Raw genomic sequence first — 24,932 nt, forward strand, 5'->3', positions numbered from 1 at the left:
ACATTTGTCTTGATCATGAAAGTTGACATAGAAAAAATAATTGAATAAAGCTTTCCCAGAGCCTCTGATCACAAAAAAAATGCCGTGTTGCTGTTTCTTTTGCCTTGTGTGACCCACAGGTGGTCATACCACTAATGATTAAATCTCTTGGGTGATCTGACATCTGCTCTTCTGAATCATACTTGCTGTGGGATTTTATATGCCCATTTCTCACTGTAGCATCTGAGTCAGCCATCAGTTCTAGGACGCTGTACTTTCTGCTGAAACATGCCAGCTCCCTCTTTAAGATTCACCAGTGATATTGGAACCAGTTTATTGCTTTGCTGGAAGCCAGTCCCACGTGTAAGGTACGAATGGTTCATTTGCTGCTTTGGTGTGTATGTTAGATGGAGACTTGGCATTCAGTTGGGCAGGGGGAGAGAGTTGAGATATTTCTAATATGCAGCACTTTGTTTTCATGTAATGCCGAATTCTGACAAGGAAGCATGGCAAGGAAATGTGCTGCTTCCTTCTCAGTGCACTGAAGGTTGAGATAAGGGAAGATTCAGACTTGCTGAGTGACATTCAGTCCTTGCTTTCTTTCCTGAGTTTTGTTTGGAAAGCTTTGAATTATCCCTGTTAAAATCTTCCTTGTTCCTGCAGAATCTGTCTGTTACAGGAAGAAATTCTGCTTTTATTCTAAGCGTATGGACAGGCCTTTACTCAAAGTGTTTGTAAAACTGACTTGTTTCTCCAGATAGTTTGGTCACAAGAGGTAATAAATAACAGCTGTAGCATGGGATGTTGCCTGAATCTAGTTATTTAGAAGGCTGTTGCTGTGCTTCCCCTTTCCTGCTATAAATCTGTTATCTTGCACAGAAAGAATTGTCTCTTGTATTGGTCTCTGACAGCAGCTCCCTCCAGAGTCTACCACATTGCTATAATGTGTTTGGGGTTTGTTTTTTGTTGGTTTTTTTTTCCAGTAAAGGTGAGAATCTAGAGCTCCTGTGAGAGGCTGTGTTGAGAACCATTAAAACTGAACTTTACTGACAGCCAAACTGTGACAGTGTGAGAAGGAGCACTTGGGGCTTTTCCTGCTTTGCCTCACTACTCTGTGCTCTCTTTGCAAGAGAGCAGTGGGTCCTGAAGAACAGCCTGCAGCTTCTGAGGGACAGGAAAGAAGCAGTTTGGTAGGAAAAGTGCTACTTCTGAGTGTCAGCAGCTGAACGGAGCTTGGCTTCAGAAAGGCCACTAAGAGAATTGGGTCTGGTGAGAGCCTGAGAAGTCACACTGGGGCTGTATAATCTTATCTGGTCTCAAGAGCTTGGCCTCATCCTGCAGGGCAGGATTGCCATTACACGGTAATGGTTCTGATAGTGAAGAAAGTTTAAGAAAGTCCCCTTCTTCGCCCTGCTTCCCACTCTGCTTCATGACTGGGCAATTACAGCTGTTTATCTGGCTGTGGTAAATTGGGTCACTGAACTGATTTGAGTTAAAAATAGGCAATGCAGCCATCAGCAGCATTGATTCAACAGAAGAGTTGTGACCATTGGCAGGGAGGATCATAAATCTGTTTTGCTGCTGGAGCCAAAATATCCTCTAACTGTGAAATCGTTGTCTTGTCTGGCTGCTTAGTTCTGCATTGTCAGGGAAATACTAGATTTGAAAGCAAAAGAGCTCAAACTTGGTTGTGGTCAGCAGATCAAAAAATACCATCTCAAAATTAGCTGCACTCCTCTCAGATTAACTTGTATGCTTTACAACTCTAAATAATAATTTCCTGCCTGCTGAATAGGCCCAGTCAGGAAGACTAATCAGTGTGCAAACATTGCTACTGAAGTGTGGATACAGAGTCTGGCCACTAGTGATGCATGAAGTGAAATAGGAATAGGTCTAGGTCTTCTGATGGCTGGACTTGATTTTTGCAAATTTGTTACCCGTGGAAAGGCTCTTGGGTTTCCTCCTTCTTTTTCTTCTCACGTGATTCATTATTAAATACCTTCTTCCCCCCAAACCCAACTCCAAACAACCATGCCCCCCAAAAAAACCCCAAACCAAAACAAAAAAGCCAAACCAAACCAATAGACATGTCACATTTACAGAAAGCCTTTCTGCTGTGCTGTGGAAGAATCATAATGAACAAATTTGGAGACAATGAATGATGTTTCTTAAATGTACAGGGGTGGCTGCAGACAAGTCTAATACCTTTTTAGATACCTTTTTGTGCAGCAAGATAGGGAATTGAAAGAGTATATGAAGACCCCTCTAATAAATTCCTATTAAGCAGTTATTTTATGTTGTAACTACCTCATCAGGCTCTTCTTTTGTGAATGTCTCCACTATAGGCTGTGGTTTTTGTTATTCTAGACCTGCTCTGTTGTACAGACTGGAATGCATTTTGCACACAGCAGCTCTCTGGACTAGCTCCTGCAGACCTCCAAGTACCATGAAGGGAATGTGTTGTGTTCTGAGATATCTCTTGTCCCTTTCTGATACTTTGCTTTTTGTTTCTCCTTTGGTTTTCTTCTCTTCAGCTTAGTGGTTATTTTCTTACATGGATGTAAAGCACTCTGCATGATGAGACCTTGTAAGGAGCAGCTGTAGGTTGTGGGTTTTTACAGCCTGAATGAGCAAGACACACAGAGGAAACGGGTTTGTAGGAAGTTGTGTAGGTCTAGCAGTACAGTTTAGATTAGAAAACTGCATGGACACTCTTCATTTATCAGGTTGTCCTAACAGTAATGTTATTTGTGAGATTACAATTTCTAACATGCTCAGAGAAATGGATTTCTTCTCTTTACCTTCCTTGGTGACCTGGGAACATTTTTCTTACTTTTGAGCAAAAGTATGGAATGCAGACTCTTTGGGAACTGCTGAGGGAGAGGTGAACAAGGCTGGCAGGATGGAAAGGTGTGATGCACAGTCTCCTCTTGGCTGGACTGTAGAGCAGTGGTGCAGGCCCAGCTGCATCCAGGAGCATGCATACTGCTCTGATGTGCACATTGAACACAACTGAAAGATTTCAGTGACAGTTCAGGTTTAGGTTAGGTGAAAGGATCTTAAAATAAGGAGGCTTCTTTCAAGACAGTTGCAAAGGGAACTCCAGTCACCAGAAGCAATGAGCAGCTCCTGGGAGTCTCAGAATGGAAAAACTCTCATTAACCTACTTGGAGCAGGGGCATGTGTGCACATGCATGCCCTGTAATTTCATAGCTGCTGTTCTTGGAAGGGAGGAATGGCTGTGTTTCTTGGAGCCGAAGTGCAAGATGAAATACTGCAGTTTGCTAATAGGGTGGAATGACCTGAAATATATCCATCTGGAATATAAGGATGGGAGGAGGGGATGGTGATTTATGACAAGTCTTACCACCACCCTGAACTAACTTACTTCCAAGATGTGGTCTTTGTTTTCAGCACAGTGCCGAGCAGAGATTTGTCAAGTATCATGCTAAAAATAAAATTACGGTTTGCAAGAGCATTCAGATGAGCAAGAAAATTCCACCTCACTGTAGCTGCCTTGAATTTATTAAAAGTCCAATATGTCAAGCTTACTACCTGTACCTTTTTGCTCAGCTCACCAGTGCTATTGCAAACGCTCTCCTAAAATAATTAGGGGAGCAGACAGTGGAAGTCCCCGAGTAAAAGCCGTGATAAAATGGGAAGTGTGTTTACTGTAATGACCTGTTTGTTCTTTCCTGTAGGCACAATGGCTACAGTAGCCCAGAAGCACTTTCTGGAAGGGCAGCCATACTCGGTTCCCCTGATCCAACCAGACTTACGCAGGGAGGAGGCTGTTCTGCAGGTGGCAGATGCACTTCAGTATCTGCAAAAGGTGTCGGGTGATATCTTCAACAGGTAAGGTGCTGTCACTTGGGAGTCTGGGGCTAAGCATTTAGCAGCAGGAACCAGAGTGCTGTGGTACAGCTGCAACAGTGAAAGGGCGTTACGTTAGCAAGCAATGGAAGTTCAGAAAAGCAATAAAGAAGGACCAGATGCACCTCAATAAAAGCTTATTGGATTCACGTCTGTCGAAGTTAAGTGTAATGAAATGGCTGCAGTTAGCCAGAGGTTGTTTGTTATTAATTTTTTATTCAGTGGCAGACTCCCACAAATTGCATTACTGCTTCTGCTGCAGTTATCCTTTATTCCTTCTTGCTCATGTTTTAAATGAAAGACTTTTTTATTTAGAGTGTCTGGAAGTTACATCTTTTTGAGTCATTGCAGTTGGAGCAGTGGAGTAGAAAATGTTTCTGTGTTCCAGCCTCTGGGTCTTAAAACTGTTCTCCTTGGGCCTCTGGTGTTTTGCACCTCTCTTTTTTTATGTTGGGAGGGCTGAGAACATGAGACTGTTCTTCTTGCTGCAGTCTCACAATGCATCTAAACTGATCTCTTTGGGGATTCTGCCCAGACTTGCTACCCCTAACATATGATCCTCTTTAGGACTGGATCTGTAAGGCTAGCTGTATAGCAGATCAGAGATTCTTGTGTTTCCCTGCAAATGACAGTAGATACTGTGATGCCTCTTTTCATCCAGTCTGATAATTGATATCTCAGTGCCCTGAGATGCTGCATTGTATCATTGGTTTAGAAGCAGATCAGTATCTTCTCACAGACCTATTAGCAAAAGCACTTGCTCTGGTTTCAGTGGGGTTCATTACTACATAGTCTGATTTATTATGAACAGGACCATGACATTCTTTCTTCTTTGAGGTTTTTTTTTTATGTTTAGGTTTTTTGTTAAGGGCAGATTGAAGTTCTTTGATTTTTGGTAGCGATACTTTGAAGGTCAAGTTCTGGAGCAAAGGTAGTCCCTAAGGCTTAGCTCAGGTCATTGAGGCAAATGAAAGCTTTTCATTGAAATAGTCTTTGTTTGGTCAAGGGCTCCAGGGCAAGGGCCAGGAGTATGTGTAGGCTCAATTAGGCTGAACACGAGGTCTCACTCCTTTGTATGCTTCTCAGAATGGGAACCCTTCATGATATAAGGCTGAGAGAAGGCTTTCTAGAGCTACCAGAAACATGTGGAAGGCCCATCTCAAACCTGGGACTCTGCAGGGCAAATAAAGCTTTTGTGATAAAACAGGAGTGGTTCTTTCTCTGTTGCTTTTTTTTTTTTTTTTTTTTTTTCTTCCCCTCCTACTTGCTGCTTTGTATTGCAGTACCCTGTAATTTCCCCAGGGAGACAAACCTGCTGTTTTGTATGCAAGTCACTCCTGAGTCCTGAACAGTGACTGTGATGCTGTTCCCTCACTCTTTGGTGCACTCATGACTTTTAATTACCAATTTTTTCCAACAACAGAAGAGGCTTCATTGGGCTCTTTGTTTGCTTTGCCTTTCCTCTGAGGTCTTGGCTCTCTGATATAATTAATAATGATTTAGTAATTATCCAGGCGTCTGATTAAAAGTTCCATGACCTTGACTGTTCCGTGCCAATCAAGGGGCAAAGCTTTTGAGGTGAGAGCTTTGCCACCTAGTGAAGAGTGACCTTTTATCTTCCCTCTCCTGAGATAAGACAGGTCTATCTTCCATTTCCAGGAAGGAGCTGCCTTATCTGGGGAAGCTGACTCTTCTGATCTGCAAAACAGCAGCTTGCAGTCTTGGTGGAGAGGAAACTTGTTCAGTATGGCAGACTCAGCTGGGTGTGTCAAACCCATTACTTCAGTACTACAAAGATGCAGATGTTATGGGGTTGTTTTTTGGGAACACTTGGATTGGTACAGTGATTTTGAGACTGTCAAGCTGATTTGTAATTTGTTGAAGGTGAAATGAAAGACCCTCTGTTGCTCTCTGTGGAAGGAGAAATCTTTCCACAACTGAATCTTTTTTCTATGCTAGCTGATCAAAGCTTCTACTACCAGGTGTTGCTGACATGACAGTTGAGTATGATTTTTTTTAAATGAACATGTCTAGCCATTGTGCAAAAAAGGTGGTGGACTTCTCTCTTTACTTGGAATTTGACTCAAAACAGCTGTGGTACTGCTGTGCTTGTAGAAGAAATATTCCCTGGGACAATTAGTGGCTGCAGCAGTAGTGAAAAATAGATTCAGTCGTCTCAAGAGGACGTAGGAAAGACAGCTTTGCATTTGGGGAATTGGGAGAAAGAAGATAAAGTTTTCCTGCCCTTCTCCCTGGTTTGGGGAATCTGGGAAATAACCCACGAGGCAAGTCTCTGTCAAGCTGTCTTCTTTCCAAATGCTATCAAACAAGCCCATTTACTATTAAGATTATATATTATATATTATTCTATTCTATATATTATATTACTATATGTTATAATATATATACTATATGCTATATAGTATATTATATGTATTTTTATTTATACATATAAAGTGCCTATCACCATATTGATAAACATTCTTTGGAACTACTCTGACTGCAGAGGTAAGAACAGGAGTCAGCCTCCTAGTACCTCAGCACTTCTGTTTCCAACCAATTTAAAAAGAAAAAAAAAAAGCCACAAGACTTTGCTGCCAGTGGTGCTAACTGTGGTGAGGTACATGATAGATGAGCCACTTTGCAGAGTTTATTAGTTTTTAGAGAATCAAGGGATGTGCAGGTGCAAAATACCTATGACTGAGACCTGGAGCAGACCCACTGGAACAGCCTTGAAGAGCAGATCAAGCAACCCATAGCAGCTAAACTCTCTCGTTGCCTCAATAACAGTGCACCTGGACTGTGATCTGGAAACACTGAAAGAAAGAGCAGGGGGTAGCTCAGCATCCTTCTCTGTCATATTCCTAACCGTGGGAGCAGGGACCCATCCAGCCTCTTCCATGTGGAGAACAGCAGAGAGAGGGAGAGCACTGACATGGGCAGGCTCTTGGCTGCTGGGCAGTACAGGTTGATGTCTTAGGTCAGTGCAGGCATCAGTCCCATCTATCTCCTTAGGAAGTCCTGTCCTCTTGGGGCTGATACCAGTACTGTGAGGAGATCAAGAGGCTGCATGTACTTTCCAGGGTTATGCTTTGGAGTAATGGAAGTTTTAACCTTGTGTAACATTAACTGAATTCATGTTAATTAGTCTGCTGCAAAAGCTGCAGTGAGGATCAGATTCATCGCCTGTAGCTACTGAGATTTTAATACATATTATTACTGCTTAAAACATAAATATTCTAACATAGCTAACCTGACATAATATCTACATGAGCATAAGTCCTGGACTTTTAAGGAAGGCTTTTGATATAGGTCACAGGAGGCAGAATGAGTAATTTAAACACTCAATTAACTGATAGACTTTCATCTATGTATTTCATCATTACCTGCATCTTCTGGGTGAAAGCTTGTGTCAGAACTGTGGGCTGTGGAAATTTTTACAGGAATGCTGCTGTGTTAAGTACTTCAGATAGGTGAGGGGTTCAGCTTTCCTGAGATGCCCACCTGATTAGCTAGGTTTGCCCTTTGGTTTTTCTCCATTTCTGAGGATTGTTTTTGTTGGCAAGAGATGTTAATAACCTCTAGCACGTCAGTTCATTATACCGAATGTACAACAGCTTACATATAACAGATTAATGGAAAATCACTTATGCAAGTTATCTCATGGAATGTTACAGCAGTAGAAAGAAAACAAATAGCTTGGGGTTGGAATGTTGTCATCAAGGTCCTGGTTTCTTTGCCTGTGATCCAACTGCCCGTTGTTCTGTGTACAGAATTTCTCATCTTTTGGCTTTTTATCTTTTTACAGAAGAATTTATGGGTTGATCCTTTTAAAGATCTTTATTCAGTGTCTTTGCCTGTCTGGAATAGTATTTTGCTAAACAGGCATATCCTTCTTGTTCCTCCCCAATTGAATTCAATTTAATTTAATTTTAAATATTTGAAAAGAGCTTTCATTTTAAACAAAGGTTTAACTGAAAGCTAGAGACTGCTGAAAGTGCCAGTTGGAAAACAAAAGCCCTGTGAAAATGCTGTTAAATGTGGGGAGTAAGTCTGGTAAGTGTGTGATTAAAGGGGGTAAGGAGTAGTTGGCTGGGCAGCAGAGCCTTATGAGACGTTTGGGACAGGAGCAGGTTTGAGATGCATGTAGTCCTGAAATTGAAAATACAGAGAAAACCTTAATGAGGTACATTTAGGTGTTCTCTCCCTTGTTTTAAAGTTATTACTGCTCTTAGTCATGATGGTCAGTAATGGAAATGGGTGACTGAATATATCTGTAAGAATGTACTTGATTTAGGAGGTCTGTAGAAGGTACTATTAAGCATCTGTGGAAACTTGTAAAGAACAATCTTGATGCGAGTTGTACTGTGTTGTTTGTTGTGCACTGTGGCTCTGGGATGTATCTTGGAGCTCAGGCACTGCATGGTAGTTACTCCTCTGCTGACTGTAAGGGTTTGATCTTATTAGGAGAAGAGCTGTCAAGAGGGCTGCATCGTGATGGGTCACCATTCGGGTGAGTTTACACCAGGAGGATGGCTGTAGCACAGGGAATCAATTTTTCTCCAGTTAATTTGAGAAATATATGGCTCTTGATAAGAAGTAAGTCGCCTCATAGTACTTTGAAGTTGTCCCAGAGGTCATCTGAGCTCTAGTTTAGTTTCAGATGCCTCTGTTCAGGGGGCTTGTAGGAGCAGTCATTTCCTGCCAGGAAGCTGAAGCAGAAGCAGTGAGGTAGAGGCGTGAGTGCATGTTGCTACAGACATGAGAACACAGCATGGGGAAGACAAGGAGGAATTATATCTCTAGATACTGGTTATTCGTGTAGAGGCATGTCCAAGTAATGTGGATTTTTTTTTTTTTTTAATTTTTAAGTGTAGCACACACATTGTAAGAAACTTATTTGTTTTGATTCTTATGGTCCCCTGGACATGAAATTTGAAAGCTTGCAGCAACGTGGCTTGAGGGAAGTTCTCAAACTATTGGGAACACTACAGGAGGGTGACATACCAGGGTCAGATCAATGTGCCTGGGAGGCTGGTGGCAGTAGCAAGCATCCTACTCTGTCAAAAAGAGGCAAAAGGATAGTGACTCTTCTGCAGAAGTCCTGATTAGAGCTTTTTCTGGATGCTGCTAAATTCCCTGACTTCAAAATATTGCAGGATCTGAGGCCCAGGCTCAAGTCAGATGCTTTGGCAGCCCGTGGAGTGAGGCAGCAGGTGAGAATGGGCACAGACAGAGCTGTCACAGCTTGAAATGAAATGGAATAGAGGGAAAGAGGAGGCTGAACAGTATTAAGTCATTAAAAGATTCCTTCAAAAGGAAACAAACATGGTGCAGAATTAGGAAGACAGGATTCCTGCTCCTCTTGGAAAGTGCTGAAAATCTGTCTTTTAGACTTCCAGAGATTAAATGTCTTTTGAAGAAGAGGAACAGAATGCTAAATTTGATTCTGTAAGGAAGATGTTTTTTATGGCACTGTTGTTGAAATGTATTGATGGTTGCTTGAGCCCTTGTTCTAAGTCTATTAACAGCTCTTTCACATCAGTTTCTTTCACTGTTTGTCTTTGAATCCCATTCCCCCAAAAGGAGCATGATCAATCTGTTTTGCCTTAAGTGACTGAAAGGCAGGCTTGAACTTGATAAGAGAGCTGTAGCCTTCTGTACACTAACAAGGCATTCAGGATTGTTTAAAATGAGCAATTTAAAGAAATGACTGAAGTGTTTCACCTTCAGTATTGTCCTCCAAGCAAATTTAATGTTTTTGCATCTAATAACAGTCTACATATAGTGATACATTTTAATGAATAACTAAAAGACTCAGTGCCAGCTTTAATGCAAGTGTTTCTTAAAGCATGAGATAGATTTGCATTAGCTACAGGAAATATTCAGTAGCAAGGAAGGGCTCTTAGTGGTTGATTCTATGTCAAAAAGAAAATGATGGAATATTGTGTCCAGGATGCTGAAATGGCCATCTAGGAGCACAAAGGAAATACAAGCTGTACCCATATCCTCAGTCGCTAAAAATAAAATCAGTGGTTTAGGTACAGGGATGCTAAACTGCTGATATGTCAATTTTCTATAAGTAGTAAAAAAGAAAAAAAAAAAAGTGAAGGAAAATCCAGACTTGCAGGAGAGTTGTTCTCCCACTTCTGGAACTGGCCTCAAAGCTGCTTAGTAAAAGGAGGCAGGCAACAATTTCAGACTTAATGAAGCTCTTGAGAGTATTCTCTCTGCTCTTACAGGGTCTTTCGTGGTAGTGGAATATCTAGTGGAAATGTGAGACAGTTTGATCAAAACAGGTTGCATGTACAATAGCAAAGGCAAACAGTAGGGAGAAACTCAGGTAACTTGGGTGCATACAACTGATTGTTTTACTTTAGTTTGTGGGTTTTTTAACCCTGACAAGTTAGTCTCTTATTTGCACTGTGTGCCTTGTCAGAGAAGATTCAATACTGAGTAGCAGCTGTCAAGTTCTTGTGAGCCAATTCTCTCCCTGGTCCTTTAAAGACAGGGCAAGAGACGTGAGAGATTTGAAGATGTATGGAAGAAGTGTAAGATGTACCAACCTACCTAAGTGTAACTCGGTAGCTGGAAAAATACAGAAGTAGAATATGCACTGCAGCTTGACCATTCTGATGCCTAAATCTGTTTCTTCCTTTCTGGACAACTTTCATGATGCTTTTGCAACTCTAGGAAGATCAGGTATGTTCCAATAGGAGGCTTTACTGCTTCTCAAAGGGTGAAGGCATGATACTAAAGGAGGACAGAGGGAGACAATGTTGCTGTTTCAGTAAAGGAGGGCTTTGCTTGGAAGGTATTTGGTTTGTTTTTTTTTTTTTTTTTTGTTTGGTCATCAGCAAGGGGAAATCCCACCTTCGCTTCTGGAAAACTGATTATGGCAGCACCAATCATTTGCAACAGAGATTTTACTGTCTGCAACTGTATGAGTTAGATTTCCAGAAAAGAGGTGTCCTGGAAGAGGCTGTGATAAATCTTAACATGCTTAATAAACTTCAGTTCTTGTTAGCTTCTTGCTGTGGAGATTCTGTTCATGCAGCAGAACTTTGCATCTTGAAGAAAATCATTAATCAAAAAAGCATTAAGTTGAATCACATGCAGCTCACAGTGGCTTTCTGACTTAATTTGCTTTGCTTAATGTTCATATTTCTATATGTCTCTAGGCTATCATCAATTTACTGCCATCTATAGGCTCTCTGTGGCTCAGTAAAGCTTTTCTAAAAAGTTTAAAGAGCTATGATTTTAACATGAGGATGCCACATGTAGTACCTGTCAGTGTTTATTATTCAGAGGCTGTGGTCCAAAAATATAAAGAGTTTCAAAACCAGCTGTGGAAATGAAGCTTGTAGCAGTAGGAGGAAAAAAAAAAGAAAAAAAAAAGTTCCATAAATGGAGGTGAGAATTAATTATTTTCATAAGCAGTTCCTTCTTTCACTGATGATTATTTTAATGCACATTCATTTTGAGGACAGAGCTGTGGCTATGTTGAAGGGTGGATCATTTTGAATACCCCCAACTGCTATAAATTGGCTTAAATTTGCATGAGCTCTCTTGTAACAAAAAAATACAAAAGTATAATTACTCTGGCTTCTACTGCTTCAAGAAGTGGAAGCCTAAGAAGACATCTCTTGTATTGACAAGATGTAACTTTTGCTTACTGAACTGTTTCTGGATTGAAAAAGAAGTGTGAGAGTAGCCTGGAGCTGAAACACTGTGCAATTGCAGTGAAATAACTCTCTTGGAAGCTGAATGCAGCAGGGTCTGAAGCAGCTGATGTTTGTGGTTCATAAACTTGAGAAATCCTTCCTGACTCATCAAGGGAAGTTTTAAATGACTGAAAGTTGTAATATCCTAGAGAATGAGATTGACGTATCCAGAAATAATAATAGTGGTGATGTATCCATAATGGTCTGAAAGCAGCTGAGAAGGGAATTCCCCTCTGAACCCTAAAGCAGGCTTTTCTGCATAGCAAGAGCTCTGAGAGCTCTTTGAGAAAGAAGTAAAAAAATTTGGCAAAGGGTGGAAGTTTTAGAGGGCAGAAGGTAAATGACTTGGACTAGAGTTGAGTCTCTGACTGTGTTATGCTCACAGCTGTGGTGCCTGTCCCTCAGGAGGTTAATGGGATGTCAATGTCAATTCAGGGTTCAGGCAGTGACCTTGAGGGCTACCCGGAGAGCAGAGGTGGGACTGACATTCCAGCTGCACCTAGGAATTGACTAATGCAAAGAGGTCTCATGGCTGCAGTCCTTTAGCATGGGAGTGTTAATTGTGCTTCCCCAGTGTCTTCCCACTGTAATAATGCCCTGACAAGGGTATTCTGGAGAACTCTAGAACGTTCATTGTGCACCAGGGTAAACTTGCTTTCCTTAAAAGCAAGGTTGGAAGGATCCAGATTCACTTGATGGGTAGTGCAGTGCCTGAGATTTTGTACAGCAGTAGGTCATGTCTATGAAAAGAAATGTTCATTTTTTTCCTAGTTTCTTAGCCACTCCCTCTCTTCTTGACATGACTGCCATGTCATTCTGTTCTTATACAAAATGATATCTCTGCCTTCTCAACCATCTTCAGACATTGGACTTTAAGTCATGTATTAGAGTAATTTTCGGTTCCTGTTCATGAGTTTTGTCTACTCAAGTCAACCCTGGAGGAAGAGATGCAAATAAGTCACTTTGTTTTACAGGCATGACTTCCATCAGGGGTCTAGTGTGGAGAAAACTGTCTGGAAAATAATGCTGAGTGGCTTGAAATGTGCATTACAGGCTCCCTCCTATATACGTGGGGGTGTGCACACAGAGGGTGAGTTGTGGGAGGAAACACAAGTGCCAAAGGTCTGTTCTTCACACTTGGCTGGTGGATTAAATTCTTTCCATGGTTCTTTCTGACTAGCTGTGGTACCCTCCCTGGGCTTTTCCAAATGGGGGTAGGTCGGAGTTTGGGTATTAATGCAACTGATGGTTAAGACAGAGCTGTGGTTTTGGAGATAAAGGTCCATTTGCAGATATTAATGAAAGAGTTGTTGTTTTTCCTTCCACCTAAATCCTCTAAGCAGTCATTTTATTGAGGGAATCCACTATGTTGTGCCATTAGGGAGAGGAGGGGGTAAAAATTATTTTTGGAGCAAGAAATAAAGGATTTAGATGGTGAAGAGAAACCCCAGGTGGGTAATTTAGTATCTTCTGAGCTGGATTCGATTCTTACTTTATCCAAGAATATTATTCCTATTCTGGGTTAATACACATTTTAAAATACAAATACCTGGGTTTGTTTTACTTCTAGGACTTTAATTTTTTATATCTACCATGAAAGCTGAATAAGACGACATGCTTGGGGGGCTTAAGATGCATAAGAGGACATTCCTTTCAGAAGAGGAAGGAAAGCTGTTGCATTTCTGCTCTGCAGTAGTGCAGCAGGAGTAGCCTTTCTGATTATCTACAAAATATGTATAACATGCCTGTCATTCCAGTAGCTCAGCATCAAGAAGCTAGAAAGTTCATGGTCTCCACAATTAATTTCTCTTTGGGTGAAGAATTGGGTTTCTTTTGTTTCAACAACACTACTTTTGAAAGCATCTTCTTGGATTTTGTTGATTCCAGGACAAATTCAGTCTTTGTGTGACTTTTTGGAGGGAGGGAAGGTGAGAAGCTCCCAACTCTGATAGGTTACTGAGCTCAAGGCAGGGTTTTCTTTGGTTTTTCTAGCACGTGGGCAACTTACGGGGAAAAAAAACAAAAAAACCCCAAACTAAACAACCCCACAGCCAAAATCATGCCCTTCATTACTTCTCATGCTTGCTTTTAGCTGGGACCAGGGGATCAACTGTTCCTAAAGGCATTGGTCCATGAGAACATTTATTGTGTGAGTATGTCAGTGGGAAAGGGGTTAGGCCATTAAAATGTATGAATTTACTATCTTGTATGTTTTGAGGTAGGGAAGGAGGTTATTTACTATCTTGTATGTTTTGAGGTAGGGAAGGAGGTTTGAATAATGTGCTGTACAAATTTAGTATTATTGTGAAGCTAATATTTCCATTCTTAATGACTAGTTGCAAGTCACTACATGGAGAAGATGAGTTTTGAAAGGACAGTACAGAAAATCAAATCTTGTTTCTAGAACTGCTCTAAAGCTGATGCCTGATCACTGATGAGCCACAGACTTTTTCAGTGAAATAACAGAGCAGCTGTCAGTCCAAGCAGACAGGCAAGTGCTCTTTGATGCTGTTATAGAAATCTTCCTGGAGCCCATTGTTTTCTGGAGAAAAGTAACTAGAAATCACTCAAGAAAGTGCTGTAATCACTCAGGAAAGATGTTAGATGGATAATATGTCATAAGGAGTTACTTTTATTTGTTGAAGAAGCACTTATGTTCAAATTAGCTTGTTGATGGGCATATCACAGAAGGTGCCTTTTGAGATTTGAGTGTGACTGCAATTCATTGTAGGAAAATGAAGTAACACTAAACAACTTTTGTTTCTGAAGAGCAAATATTGTGAAAGAAAATCTTGATTTGAAAAAATATGGGAAGAAATCTTTCCTTTAAAAGAAGGAGACCTGTATTGAAAGAGAAGGATCTATTATAAGAAGAAGTTCAAATTAAGCATGAATGCGAAAGGGAAAAAGATGTAGTTAGCAATGATGTTTTCTAACTAGTAAAGGGCTGGTAACTGTTTCTCAGAAAGCATATCATATGTGGTGGACAAATTAGAAGAAAAGCAGGATGTTTCTTGGAGAATTCTTAGAGTTTGAACTTCAAGGCATCATTTTCTGCTCTGGAGGCAGCTGTGTTTTGATCAGCATTCTTGGTCTTGGCGACAATGGCTTGTTTTGGTAGCAGAGGTAAATAGACTGGAAGCAGCATTTGTGCTACGTGCTGTGTGGATATGAAAAGCCTCCATCCCAATGAACAGGAGCTCAGTTTACCTGGTAGATTTGGGCACACATCAGGGGAAGTGCCATCGTAAAGTCTCCAGGGATGTTCACTGAATCAGTTCTTATCGCACGTGCGCAACTGGGCGCTACTTCCCTTGGTCAGGAACTCTGATTCAAAACCACAAAGAAGGTATGGGGGGAAGCTGGGAATGAAGAGGAACTGCCTGATCTGCTATAAAACAGGCACATTCTTGTTGTGCCACACTGAGTTCTTGCAGACTGCCTTGCCAGTGGGCAAGAAGGCTCAGGAAATGTTGCTCTTCCTTCCCACATTATCATGGCAATGTGGCGAGGCTTCTTTGGCTCAAGTGAGACACAGACTGAAAGGGCAGGGGAGGCTTCTGAGGACTTGTCAGTGCTCATCTCCTACTGTTGCTACCTTCTGGTGAAACTCAGAAGAGACATCTGTTTGGCCTGGTGGCTTGTGAGTTTCTCTTGCAACCTCTCCTGGGAAGAAAGTACAGATCAGATGTTTAAATCCAGGCTGCTTTGTGACTCTCCTGTGACTACTGCTGGTAGGAAATGTGGAGTGTAATGCTGATTCAGAGCAAGTTGTATAACAGAAGGGTTGTTTGTGTAGAGTCAGAAATGGTGTCCAAATGAAGGCTGCAAAGGAGTTTCTTCTACACTCAGTGATCCAGAGGAATCTGAGACCTTTATAAACATTTCAGCTCTTCCTACCCCCAAAAATAGTTCATTACGGGGTCACCTGGGCATTTCTCCACTTCTTAAATTTCCTGTGACTCTTCTGTTCTCTGGGGACAGGGAGGAAGATCTCTGGCTATTCTAAGAAAGGAGCTTAGATGGGAGAAAAAGAAACCTAATGTTTGTGCACAGAGTTGATTAATTTAAGGTTACAAGGTGCCAAAACACCTTCTCAAGCTATCTGTCAAACAAGATCCATAACTTTAGACAACATGGAAACAAAATTTACTTCTGACAGTCTTGTAAAATTCTATCCAAATACAATTAGCCTTCCTTTCAAAAGTGTTTAACCAAAAAAAAAAAACCAAAAAAAAAAAAACCAAAACCCCACAACACGTAAGGCTATTACTATAAAAGACTGAGCTTCAGTGGGTAAATACTTGTGAGAATTTTGCAAGGATTAGTGTAGATAAGTTTTACTAGTTGCAGTACTAGTACCAGTACTACAACACCTCTCCTGTGAGGAAAGCCTGTAAGAGAATTGGGTTTGTTCAGCCTGGAGAAGAGAAGGCTCTGGGGAGACTTCATTGTGGTCTTTCTATATCTGAAGGGGGCTTGTAAGAAAGATGGGGACAAAATTTTCAGCAGGGCCTATAGCTATAGGACAAAGGGTAATGGTTTTAGATTAAAAAAGAGTAGATTAAGACTAGATATAAAAAAATAAACTTTTTACAGTGGTGGTGGTGAAACACTGCAACAGGTTGTCCAGAGAAGTGGTAGAAGCCTGGAAACATTCAAAATCAGGTTGGATGGGGCTCTGAGCAACCTGGTTTAGGTGAAGCTGTCCCTGCTAACTGCATGGAAGGGTGGACTAGATATATCCTTTAAAAGCCCCTTCCAACACAAACTATTATATGATTCTATACTTAAGAGCATCTGCTGCCTAATTTCTCAACTGTTCCTATGGCTTCTCCTTTGGGAAGCAGCTCAGCAGTGGTGTTCAGTATCTGCCTCCATACTGCCAGTGGAGGAACTCAAAAAGTTACCTATGAAACTCCAGAAGTATTTGTAGAAGGACCTTTTTTTTTCCTGTTATTCCCGCTAGAGCATCCTTCCCAAAAGTTGTCACTGGTAACAACCAGGTGTTGATGGTAACAACACCTGTCATGTTTATTTATTTACTTAACACTATAAATGGAGTAGTTTGACCAAAAGTAGCATGTGTCCTTTAAATAGAAGATGTAATTGTGTAACTTATTTGCAAACACAGTTTCTACCTATGAAATATTTCTTCTAAAGAAAGGAAAGCACATCCATTTTCAGATCAGTCAGTGGTGGAAGGCAAGTAAAAAGTTTGGAAGGATAAAGAAGAACTTGTTTGTGAAGGAAAAAAAAAAAAAACCTGGGGAAAAAAAAAACCAATCTGCTTCACCAGGGAGAACAAGAAGCTGCAGGGGAAGAGATGAAGGTGCTGTGATGATAGGTAAAAATTTTAAGTTTCTATTTTTACATAAACTTAATTCACAGTAGTGGGAGCACCTTGTGAAATGGGAGATTAAAATCAAAATGAAATTATTTTTGTGTGAGAACACGACCTGTAGAGAGTGATGTATGCCAGAGCCTGCTGAGGATAACCTGGCAACCTTGATCACTTTCCAATCTGCAAAGCCATTCAGCATCACAGGAGTGAGGCAATATGTGAATGCTGAAACACCTGCAAATCAGGCTCAAGGAGCAATCAAAGTGTGATAAACATTAATTAGTATAATACCCAAACTCTTAATGGAGGAAGGAATGTTGATTACACTGTCTCACTTGGGATTTTTTTCTGTCGGAGATGGTCTATGATGACAGATTCTGATTACACTTACTCAGACATGAAGACTTTAAAAACTGCTTAAATATGGAGAGAGAAGAGCAGAAAGCAAGCAAGTTGATCTTTCTTTGAGTCGTGGAATGTGTTTTGCTTTTTATAAAACCATGCATTTTTGCTTTCTGCCTTTCAAAGTCTGGCTTTGAGAACTGGCTGTGAATGCTTCCCTGTATTGCTGTAAAAAGTAAATACCTTATCAGCTTTTCCTTTGCTCTCTTCATCTTGATCCTGCAAAGCTGTCAGCTGCTGGGGCAGAGGCACTGCCTGGCCATGGGGAGAGGAGAGCCCAAGCTTCTCACAGCCCAGTTCTGACTGTGCCAGTCATTTCTGTTTGAAATCTGAGCTGGTCCCCCCCAGTGTGTCTGAATATCCATACAGACTAAAACACACTCCAGTGCCTCATAAAACATTATCCTTTGTTAGCAAGCCAGAGCATGCTTAGATATTCCAACCTAGCTCTCCAGGTCTGCTTCAGTCTAGTGGATTGTGCATCAAAGTGCTGAGTTATGGGTACCAGGGGCAAAGTATTGATGTTTCCCCATCACTTTGGCAGCCTGAGGAGTCATAAAAATGTATGGTCATTTTTCAAGAAGTTTCTTGATCAAATTAAAACGTGAAAAAGTTTGAGATTTTCTTTTCCTTAGCATACAAGTAGAAGAGAGCAGTGATGTGGCTTTGGGCCACAGGAAATAAGCAGGTGAGGAAGGGGCTTGGTAGCCTAAGAAAAATGAACACTTTGCTCCTTTAGCACCACCTTTTTCTGCTGCCTTCATCATGGGACGCTGTCTGCCCTCCCCTGGCAGGTAGTTGTCTCACACTGAAACTTGTCCTAGAGGTTAATTCATCAGTAGTGGCATCATGCTGGTTTTGGCAGTGGTGCTGTGGAGGGATGAATGACAGCCAGCACTCTTATCTTTCCTTTTGACCCTGCTCCAGCACCAGCTGCTTGGAGAGTCTGGGGATGTAATAAAATACAAGAACTATAAACTCATCCCTTCTAATTCATGCCCTCTGCGGTAAGGGAGGAATTTAATAAAGGCACGCTAGGTTGAAAAGGGAAAAAAACCAAACCAGCTTGACTTTTAGGCAAAAAGCCAAGGTTTTGTAGAACAAATTTACAGTATGTGCCCTGAAGTTTAGAAGAGCAATGCCAAGCATCCCCCTGCTATCTCTCAGGGATGGAGCTTGGGCTGGGCGGAGATCAGAAGCCTGACTTGCTGTGATGTGTACAGTCCTCATATAAGGAAAAAGTAATTTAATACTTGGGCTGCCTTATCCTCCTGTGCAACTTCATTTCTCATTCTGCTCCTTAATGTTCTTTCTCCTTGGTTGATCTCTTACTTCTGTACTTCAGACATGAAATTGAAGTTCTTTGATATTCTAGAGAGGTTTTCTCCCAGCCTCTGTTGCCTTGCTGTTCTCATTTACCTTGTTGTGGAGCTTGCCTCTTTCTTCCACTTCCTAAGTTCTGTCATCTCCATCACTTTTGGGTGGTGTGTACACCCGACATAGACAGCAAAGGGTCTCCTGCTGCTGTGATGTTTTCTTCCATCTGAATTTTGCTCAGCCACCTTTCTGGGAATCTTTCAGCCTGTCTGTAAACCTTCTCTGATTTAAAAGTTGGTTTGCTTTTTTTTTTTTTTTTTTTTTTCTGGTGTTGTTTGATCCCTAGGAAATATACGTGGTAAAAATTACAGTTCTTTTTTGCCATTGTGGAGTGCTTGGAAACCTTCATAAAAACACGATATTATTGCCAGTGCTGACAGGCTAGGGCCAGTGTCCTGGATGTCAGATTTATAATGCCTCAAATCTTTTTATTGTGGGAGTAAGAAAACAGTAATTTTTTCCCCCATCAGCAGACATTGACACAGCAGAAGAGGTCTTTACTCAGTAGACACCTGAACGTGAGATTTATCAGAGGAGTTCTAATGAAATAGCAGGAAGTGATCTGCTCTGTGGCTGCAGGTGGTATAGAGGATACAGGGCCAACAAGGGAGGCAGTGAGATGGGAGGAAGGCTTCCTGGGCCCTGATGTGGGTGTTGGAGAGAGTTGCCTCTAAAATGGAGAGGAGCTCAAGGCAGCAGAGTGAGGGTTTTCAGAGAAAAGGGAAATGAGTTCTAAGTTGTGGATGAGGTGCAGGGGGTTTGACTGCAAAAAGAGATTTTGGATGGGTGAGATAAAGTGAAAGCTTGAATCAAAGAAGCAGAAAGATTGACTTTAATATCTGCTTAGATCAAAAATAAAAATCTCTGTGGATTAAGAGATAATCTGCTAGATAGATTTAACTCCGCATGTATTACTCTCCCAAAGAAAAGCATTGGGAGGAAAGGTTGGCTTGGCTCAATGCCCAGGATTTGAAGGCAGGTGATGTATTCTCCTTTCTTCTGCAGGCCCCTTTTTCACTTTTCCTGAAGCATGAATCCTGCCCAAAGGGAGGGGCTGTCCTGTATGCCTCCTGCTTCTTTGCAACTCCAAAGTCACATTGAATCTAACTAAGGGGATTTCTCAAGCAGAAGAGAGCACCGAGAGCAAAATAACCCAGCAATGATTAATAGGGTAGGCATGGAGTAGGTTCCGAAGCTGCTGGTGTTTCTGGTTGTCATAGTGTAGGGTTCTGAGGGGCAGTAATGGGCCGTTTTATTAACACTTTCACCTCCTGTCTTGACTGCAGTTGCCTTTCAAACAAATGCTACTCAGTAACACACTCTTTAAATGGCCATTAAGGTCTGAATGCCACCTTGCTTCAAACACTTTGCCCCTGAAATTCTTGGCAGCAGCCTCCTCCATCCATTCCTGTTTCCTTTCCTTACAAACACCAAATTGATGCCTTGGAGTAAAGCTAGTTTCCACAGAAATACTAGAATTTCCAAGAAATACTAAAGTTGCTGGAGGACACACAAACATGATAGTTTGGGGTTTTTTTAAATGTTTCTTCAGTATCAATATGGTGTATTATCTCTTAACTAGTGTATGCAGCTGTATCTTGAACTGTATATGCACAACAGTCGTGCACTTTTAGGAGTCTGTACAAGTGGTATTTTAATTAGTTGGATTGAGGGTATTTAAATCATTTTCGTAGTAATCTTGCTCAGCAACAAACAAATGATTATGTAGACTGGTGTGTATTTCTTCTGTGTTGTGGGCCTGCATCATCTCAAGTGAAGGTTTTTGGCAGATCTCCTAAAGCCTGTGCAATGTGGTACATCAAATTGTACAGTTAGGAGATCACAGGACAGGGTGCCTTAGAGAAGAGCCATCGTGGTGTGAAATACCTGAGCTGGGTCTGGACAACTTCCATAGCTTCTTGTGATTAGGAGCAGGATGTCTGTCTGATAGGGGCTTTTTATGGGTTAATATAATCACCCTGAGCTATATTTGGTGGACAGTAGGGATGGATGAAACTATAGATATCTTCCCTCTTTCCCTTCTGGATGCTCAATTAGTGTTGGTGCTGCTGGAGCACAGTAATTGCCAGTCATGCTCTGGTTTTAGGGATGCTTCTTTTTTAAGAGAGGTTCTATCCAGCAAACCTTAAATGATGCAGTGCTGGGAGCTGGGAGGTGCCTTGCTTTCTCTTCTTCCCCTGATGCTGTTCCTGCACTACTCTAGCACCAAGAAGCACTTTGTAATTGCCAGTGCACTGCCCATGTTTGGGGGCGGGGGGGGCATAGAGGAAAGTGTGGCACCATTCCTCTTCCAAACCTAATGTCTTAAAGGATGAATGTTAAGTGTGGAAGTGGTTGAAAGATAAGGATAACAGGGATTCCTCAAGATCTCCTTTGCTTCCTCACAGCTAGCAAAAGAGCAAGTGTGAGAAGGGAGAGAAAGAGGCTGATGCCTGGTGAAGCACTAAGAATAATATTGGGCAGGAAGGGGAGTGAGGGAAGTGTTTGACTGCCTCACTTGACCCACTCACATTCATGGAGTAGAAGGGAGGAAAATGGTTACTGGTTTCCAGGCCTGAGTTTGCATAACTGTTTGATTAACACATCTTTCTGGGAGAGAAACATGTGCTTTGTCAGCCCCTGAGAATTGTGTCTGGGACCCAGCAAAGTACTGACTAAAAGCCAATTGATACCTTGCTTTTATGTGGAGCTTCAGGAAGGCTTTGTTGAGCTCTTCTAGGAGAGGGGTCTACTCACAGGTGAGAGGGAAAATTGCATCATTGATTTGAGGGAGAGCAGCAAAGCAGAAATAAATGACCAATTTTTTCAGCTTTGAAGGAAGTAAAAATAGTCTGATGTCCCCAGGAGCAGTACTGGAAAGAGTGTCAATCAATACAATTATGAAACATCTAGAAAAGAGGTGAACTGTGAGGTGGGAAAATTTGCTGGGGAGAGCAGTTAAGGCAAGCCTTAGGTCCTTCAGAGGCATCTCACAGTTTAACAAAACAAGGCAATGGGACAGCCCTGTGACACATGAAATTTGCTGCAGAGAGGTGCTAGGAAATGTGCACTGAAAGAAACAACAGAAACTACTCTGAGAACCCATCTAGTGTCTAAGTGATGTGGACTTACTCCACTGAGACAGAGGGAGGGAGTGGGAAGGAAATCATGAACAGATTTGTACTTCGTGTTGGTACAAAATACAAGCTGTTAGGCTGTGTTTAAAGTAAAAGGATTGGGAAATGGGGAATAATTCTGAGAGGGAGAATCTCATGAGCTTCAGTTTTGCTCATCTCCCACTCCTAAAAGTAGAAACAGGCTGTGTGCTCTCCTGCCATATGCATAAGGAAGGATATTCATGTCTCCAGGAAGGGGGGAACATGGCTATAAACAAACAGAAACACTTAAAGGTAGATTTAGAAAAACAAGTGGGGTTCTTTCAGATTGATACAAGTTGAGTAGGCTGCTTGTTCTTGCTGTTTTTTCACTGCCTACAATGGCGGGCCTTTAATGGGTCCATTTCTGTATTGTGACAGGAAATGTGCTGCATAGAACGAAAATATTTGAAAAGATGGCTTTGGTACAGTTTGAAAATGGGAATCATGGATCACTGCTCATGTCAAATTTGTTAAAAGGAATTATACAGGCAGCATGGGGAAAAGGAGCACAGGAGCTCTACTCAGAAGTAAAAAGGGACTTTTGTTGAAACTTAAAGGCAATACTTGAGATGTACTTCTACAGGCACAAAATGATCCAGCAGAACTCATTGCTGCAATACAGTTCTGAAGCAAAATTCCATGTCTCCATGTCTCTGGGCTGTATAGCCATAAAAACATGCTTTGCTGGATCTAGTGAAGATTCAAAACAGTTTTTTGCTCTTGACCTTGAAGCTAAGGAGAACCTGCAAGTTATACATGGAGAAGGAAGGTCTTTTCTGAGAAGGTGACTCCATAGTTACCTGTAGCTGATGTCTGGTCCCAGTGTCCCTCCTCACCTCTGGCTGAGCCTCTGTGACAGTTCCTGCAGCATGGTGGTGACTGTGCCTCACATCCTGACAGCTTCAGCTGTGCCCCTGGCTGCAAGGTGTCTGCTGTAGGCTTTGCGGGAAAGGAATATGTCCATGTGGTGAACACAGAGGTACTGCTATCCCTGGCTTCCACAGAGTGCTTTTCATCTCAGATCCAAAGCATTTTAGTGCTGATAAGTAATGCAAAAATTAGTAGAGTTAGCATGCTTTATCGCTCCAAATGAGGACCTACTGTTGTTCAACTGATGTGGAAACCCAATCACAAAGCTGCAAAGCAACAAGGAAGAAGTTGTGCAATGATTTGCTGGTGTAGTAGAGAACAGGATAAGCCTTGAGAGTCCTGAAATCTGCTCATTAGCATGTATCGCCTTTCATTTTTAACCAGTCATTTTTATTTAAAATTTGTTGTCAATTGATAACTGGCTGTGGCTTTCTTGTTAGCAGCACCTGCAGGGAGGCCTAAGTCTTATGGCACTCTGGTGTTGCAAAAAGAATGCATTTCTCTAGTTTTTCTCTGCTGTATCTCAAATAGCTGCAGGAACATTATGCTACAAGCCATGGACTAGACCTGCCTTTATGTCAGAGTACCTGAAGCTCTCAGTAAGACCGAGACGAGCGTATCTCAAGCAGCACCATTTTACTGTATGAAACAATCCAGTCCACTTTCACATCCGTTCCTGAGTGCCTAGGTACTGGCTGTTGCCAAAAAATCTCTGGCTGTGAATTCTTCATCTACAGAAAGGTGCTTGCTTCCTAGGATCTCGCAGCGGGTGGAGGCAAGCCGGGCACAGCTTCAGGCAATTGGTGAGAGAGTCACGCTCGCCCAAGCCAAGATTGAGAAGATAAAGGGCAGCAAGAAGGCTATTAAGGTAGTGACTTCAGTGAAGGCTGCATGGTGTCCCTTCTTCATTTCACCCTTTTATCTTTATTCCTGATGTTAGCTCTGGAGAAGAGCAGGTGCTCAGATGCTGCAGCTGTTGCATAATCATATCTCCGTGCCTTGCTGCTGAGCAGGGTTGTGATGAGAATCCCCTTCCTGACTCAGCCAACTGATGGTTTTTAGACCTGTGAGCTGCGCAGCTGCGTGCCTTATGAAGCCCATATATGTTCCTGCCCCAAGTGCTTCCTGAGAAAGAGAAAAGGCACGTGCTGAGCTAAGCCCAACACCCTTGCACTTTCAGGTGCATAGTCACTTTAGCTATCTGAATGAAAGCTGCTGTTAGAGAACCTTCCTTTAGTGCATCTTAATCACAATTAGCCTGTAAAACTGGTGAAAATCCTTTCCTCATCCTTGTTCCATTTTGATACAGTATTTCCAACTCCTTTCTGACCAGTGGAAGCCTTTTTGCCAATGGTCTTCTTGTACTTCCTGGTACTTACAGAGAAAGAGAAACTCTGCCAGTTGCGGTTTCAAAAGTGACAGCCCATGCATGTTTGGGTCTGTGCAGATAGCCCTTGGGAGGCTGTTGGCTTCAGGGCTCTCCATCCCCCCTGGCAGCACAGATATTGTGCTTGCTCCAATCCATTTGTTACTGTGTACTGGGATTGCCTGGTTGTTAGGATTTTTCAGTCCCTCCTTGTTTCTCCACAGGTATTTTCCAGTGCCAAGTATCCAGCCCCTGAACGGCTGCAGGAGTACAGTTCCATTTTTGCTGGTGCAGAAGACCCAGCTAATCAGAAATGGCCAAGACACAAGATTCAGAGCAAACACCGCACGCTGGATGAGAAAGCTCTGCAGGTAAGGAGGAGGAGAACAGACCTGGAGATGGACAAGCAAATTGAAGCTGGGAGGCAGTTAAATCAGTAGAGCAGGGCTTTTAGATAAAGGCTGGCAGCAGAGTATCTTTTTGGCTTGGTCTGTTGGGATGTGTGTGTGTGTGTGTGTGTGTGTGAGGTCAGGCTGAGAAGCTTGCAGAGCTGCCAGTTTCAGGGGGCCGTGTCAGTACAAGCCCTTGACTGGGTGGCTGGTGGCTGCCAACTCCTCGGAGCAGCTCCATTTTCTGGAACACTGCAGTTTCCTGCAGCAGTGCTGATGGATGCTGCTGGCTAGGCTTAAGGCCTTGGCTGTCAGGGTCATAATTGTTTCCAAAATAGTTTCTGAAGGTTCTAATATAGGCAGAGGTGAGAAGGAAACTAAATGTGCTCTTGAGTGTCTCAGGAGAAAAAGGAGTCATTAGAGCATTTTTCTGTCCCAGGAAAGCATTGC

At 42.0% G+C, this 24,932-nt stretch overlaps 1 protein-coding gene across 7 annotated transcripts in view; it reads left to right on the forward strand.

Annotated features, from left to right (window-relative positions):
* The window catches only part of WASHC1 (WASH complex subunit 1), a 43,279-nt gene that overhangs the window by 8,770 nt on the left and 9,577 nt on the right, over nucleotides 1-24,932 (forward strand). For 5 of the 7 annotated variants that reach the window (XM_071768908.1, XM_071768884.1, XM_071768863.1 and 2 more), the window contains exons 3-5: nucleotides 3,681-3,834; nucleotides 23,484-23,595; nucleotides 24,318-24,464. In XM_071768908.1, coding sequence (XP_071625009.1) covers nucleotides 3,686-3,834; nucleotides 23,484-23,595; nucleotides 24,318-24,464 — 408 coding nt within the window. In that variant the 5' untranslated portion in view covers nucleotides 3,681-3,685. Of the gene's footprint in view, nucleotides 1-3,655; nucleotides 3,835-23,483; nucleotides 23,596-24,317; nucleotides 24,465-24,932 lie in introns of those variants that run through there. The other 2 variants (XM_071768874.1, XM_071768900.1) reach the window with 2 other exon arrangements.

Source organism: Heliangelus exortis, chromosome 1 (genome assembly GCF_036169615.1).
Source record: "Heliangelus exortis chromosome 1, bHelExo1.hap1, whole genome shotgun sequence".
Taxonomy (NCBI): Eukaryota; Metazoa; Chordata; class Aves; order Apodiformes; family Trochilidae; genus Heliangelus; species Heliangelus exortis.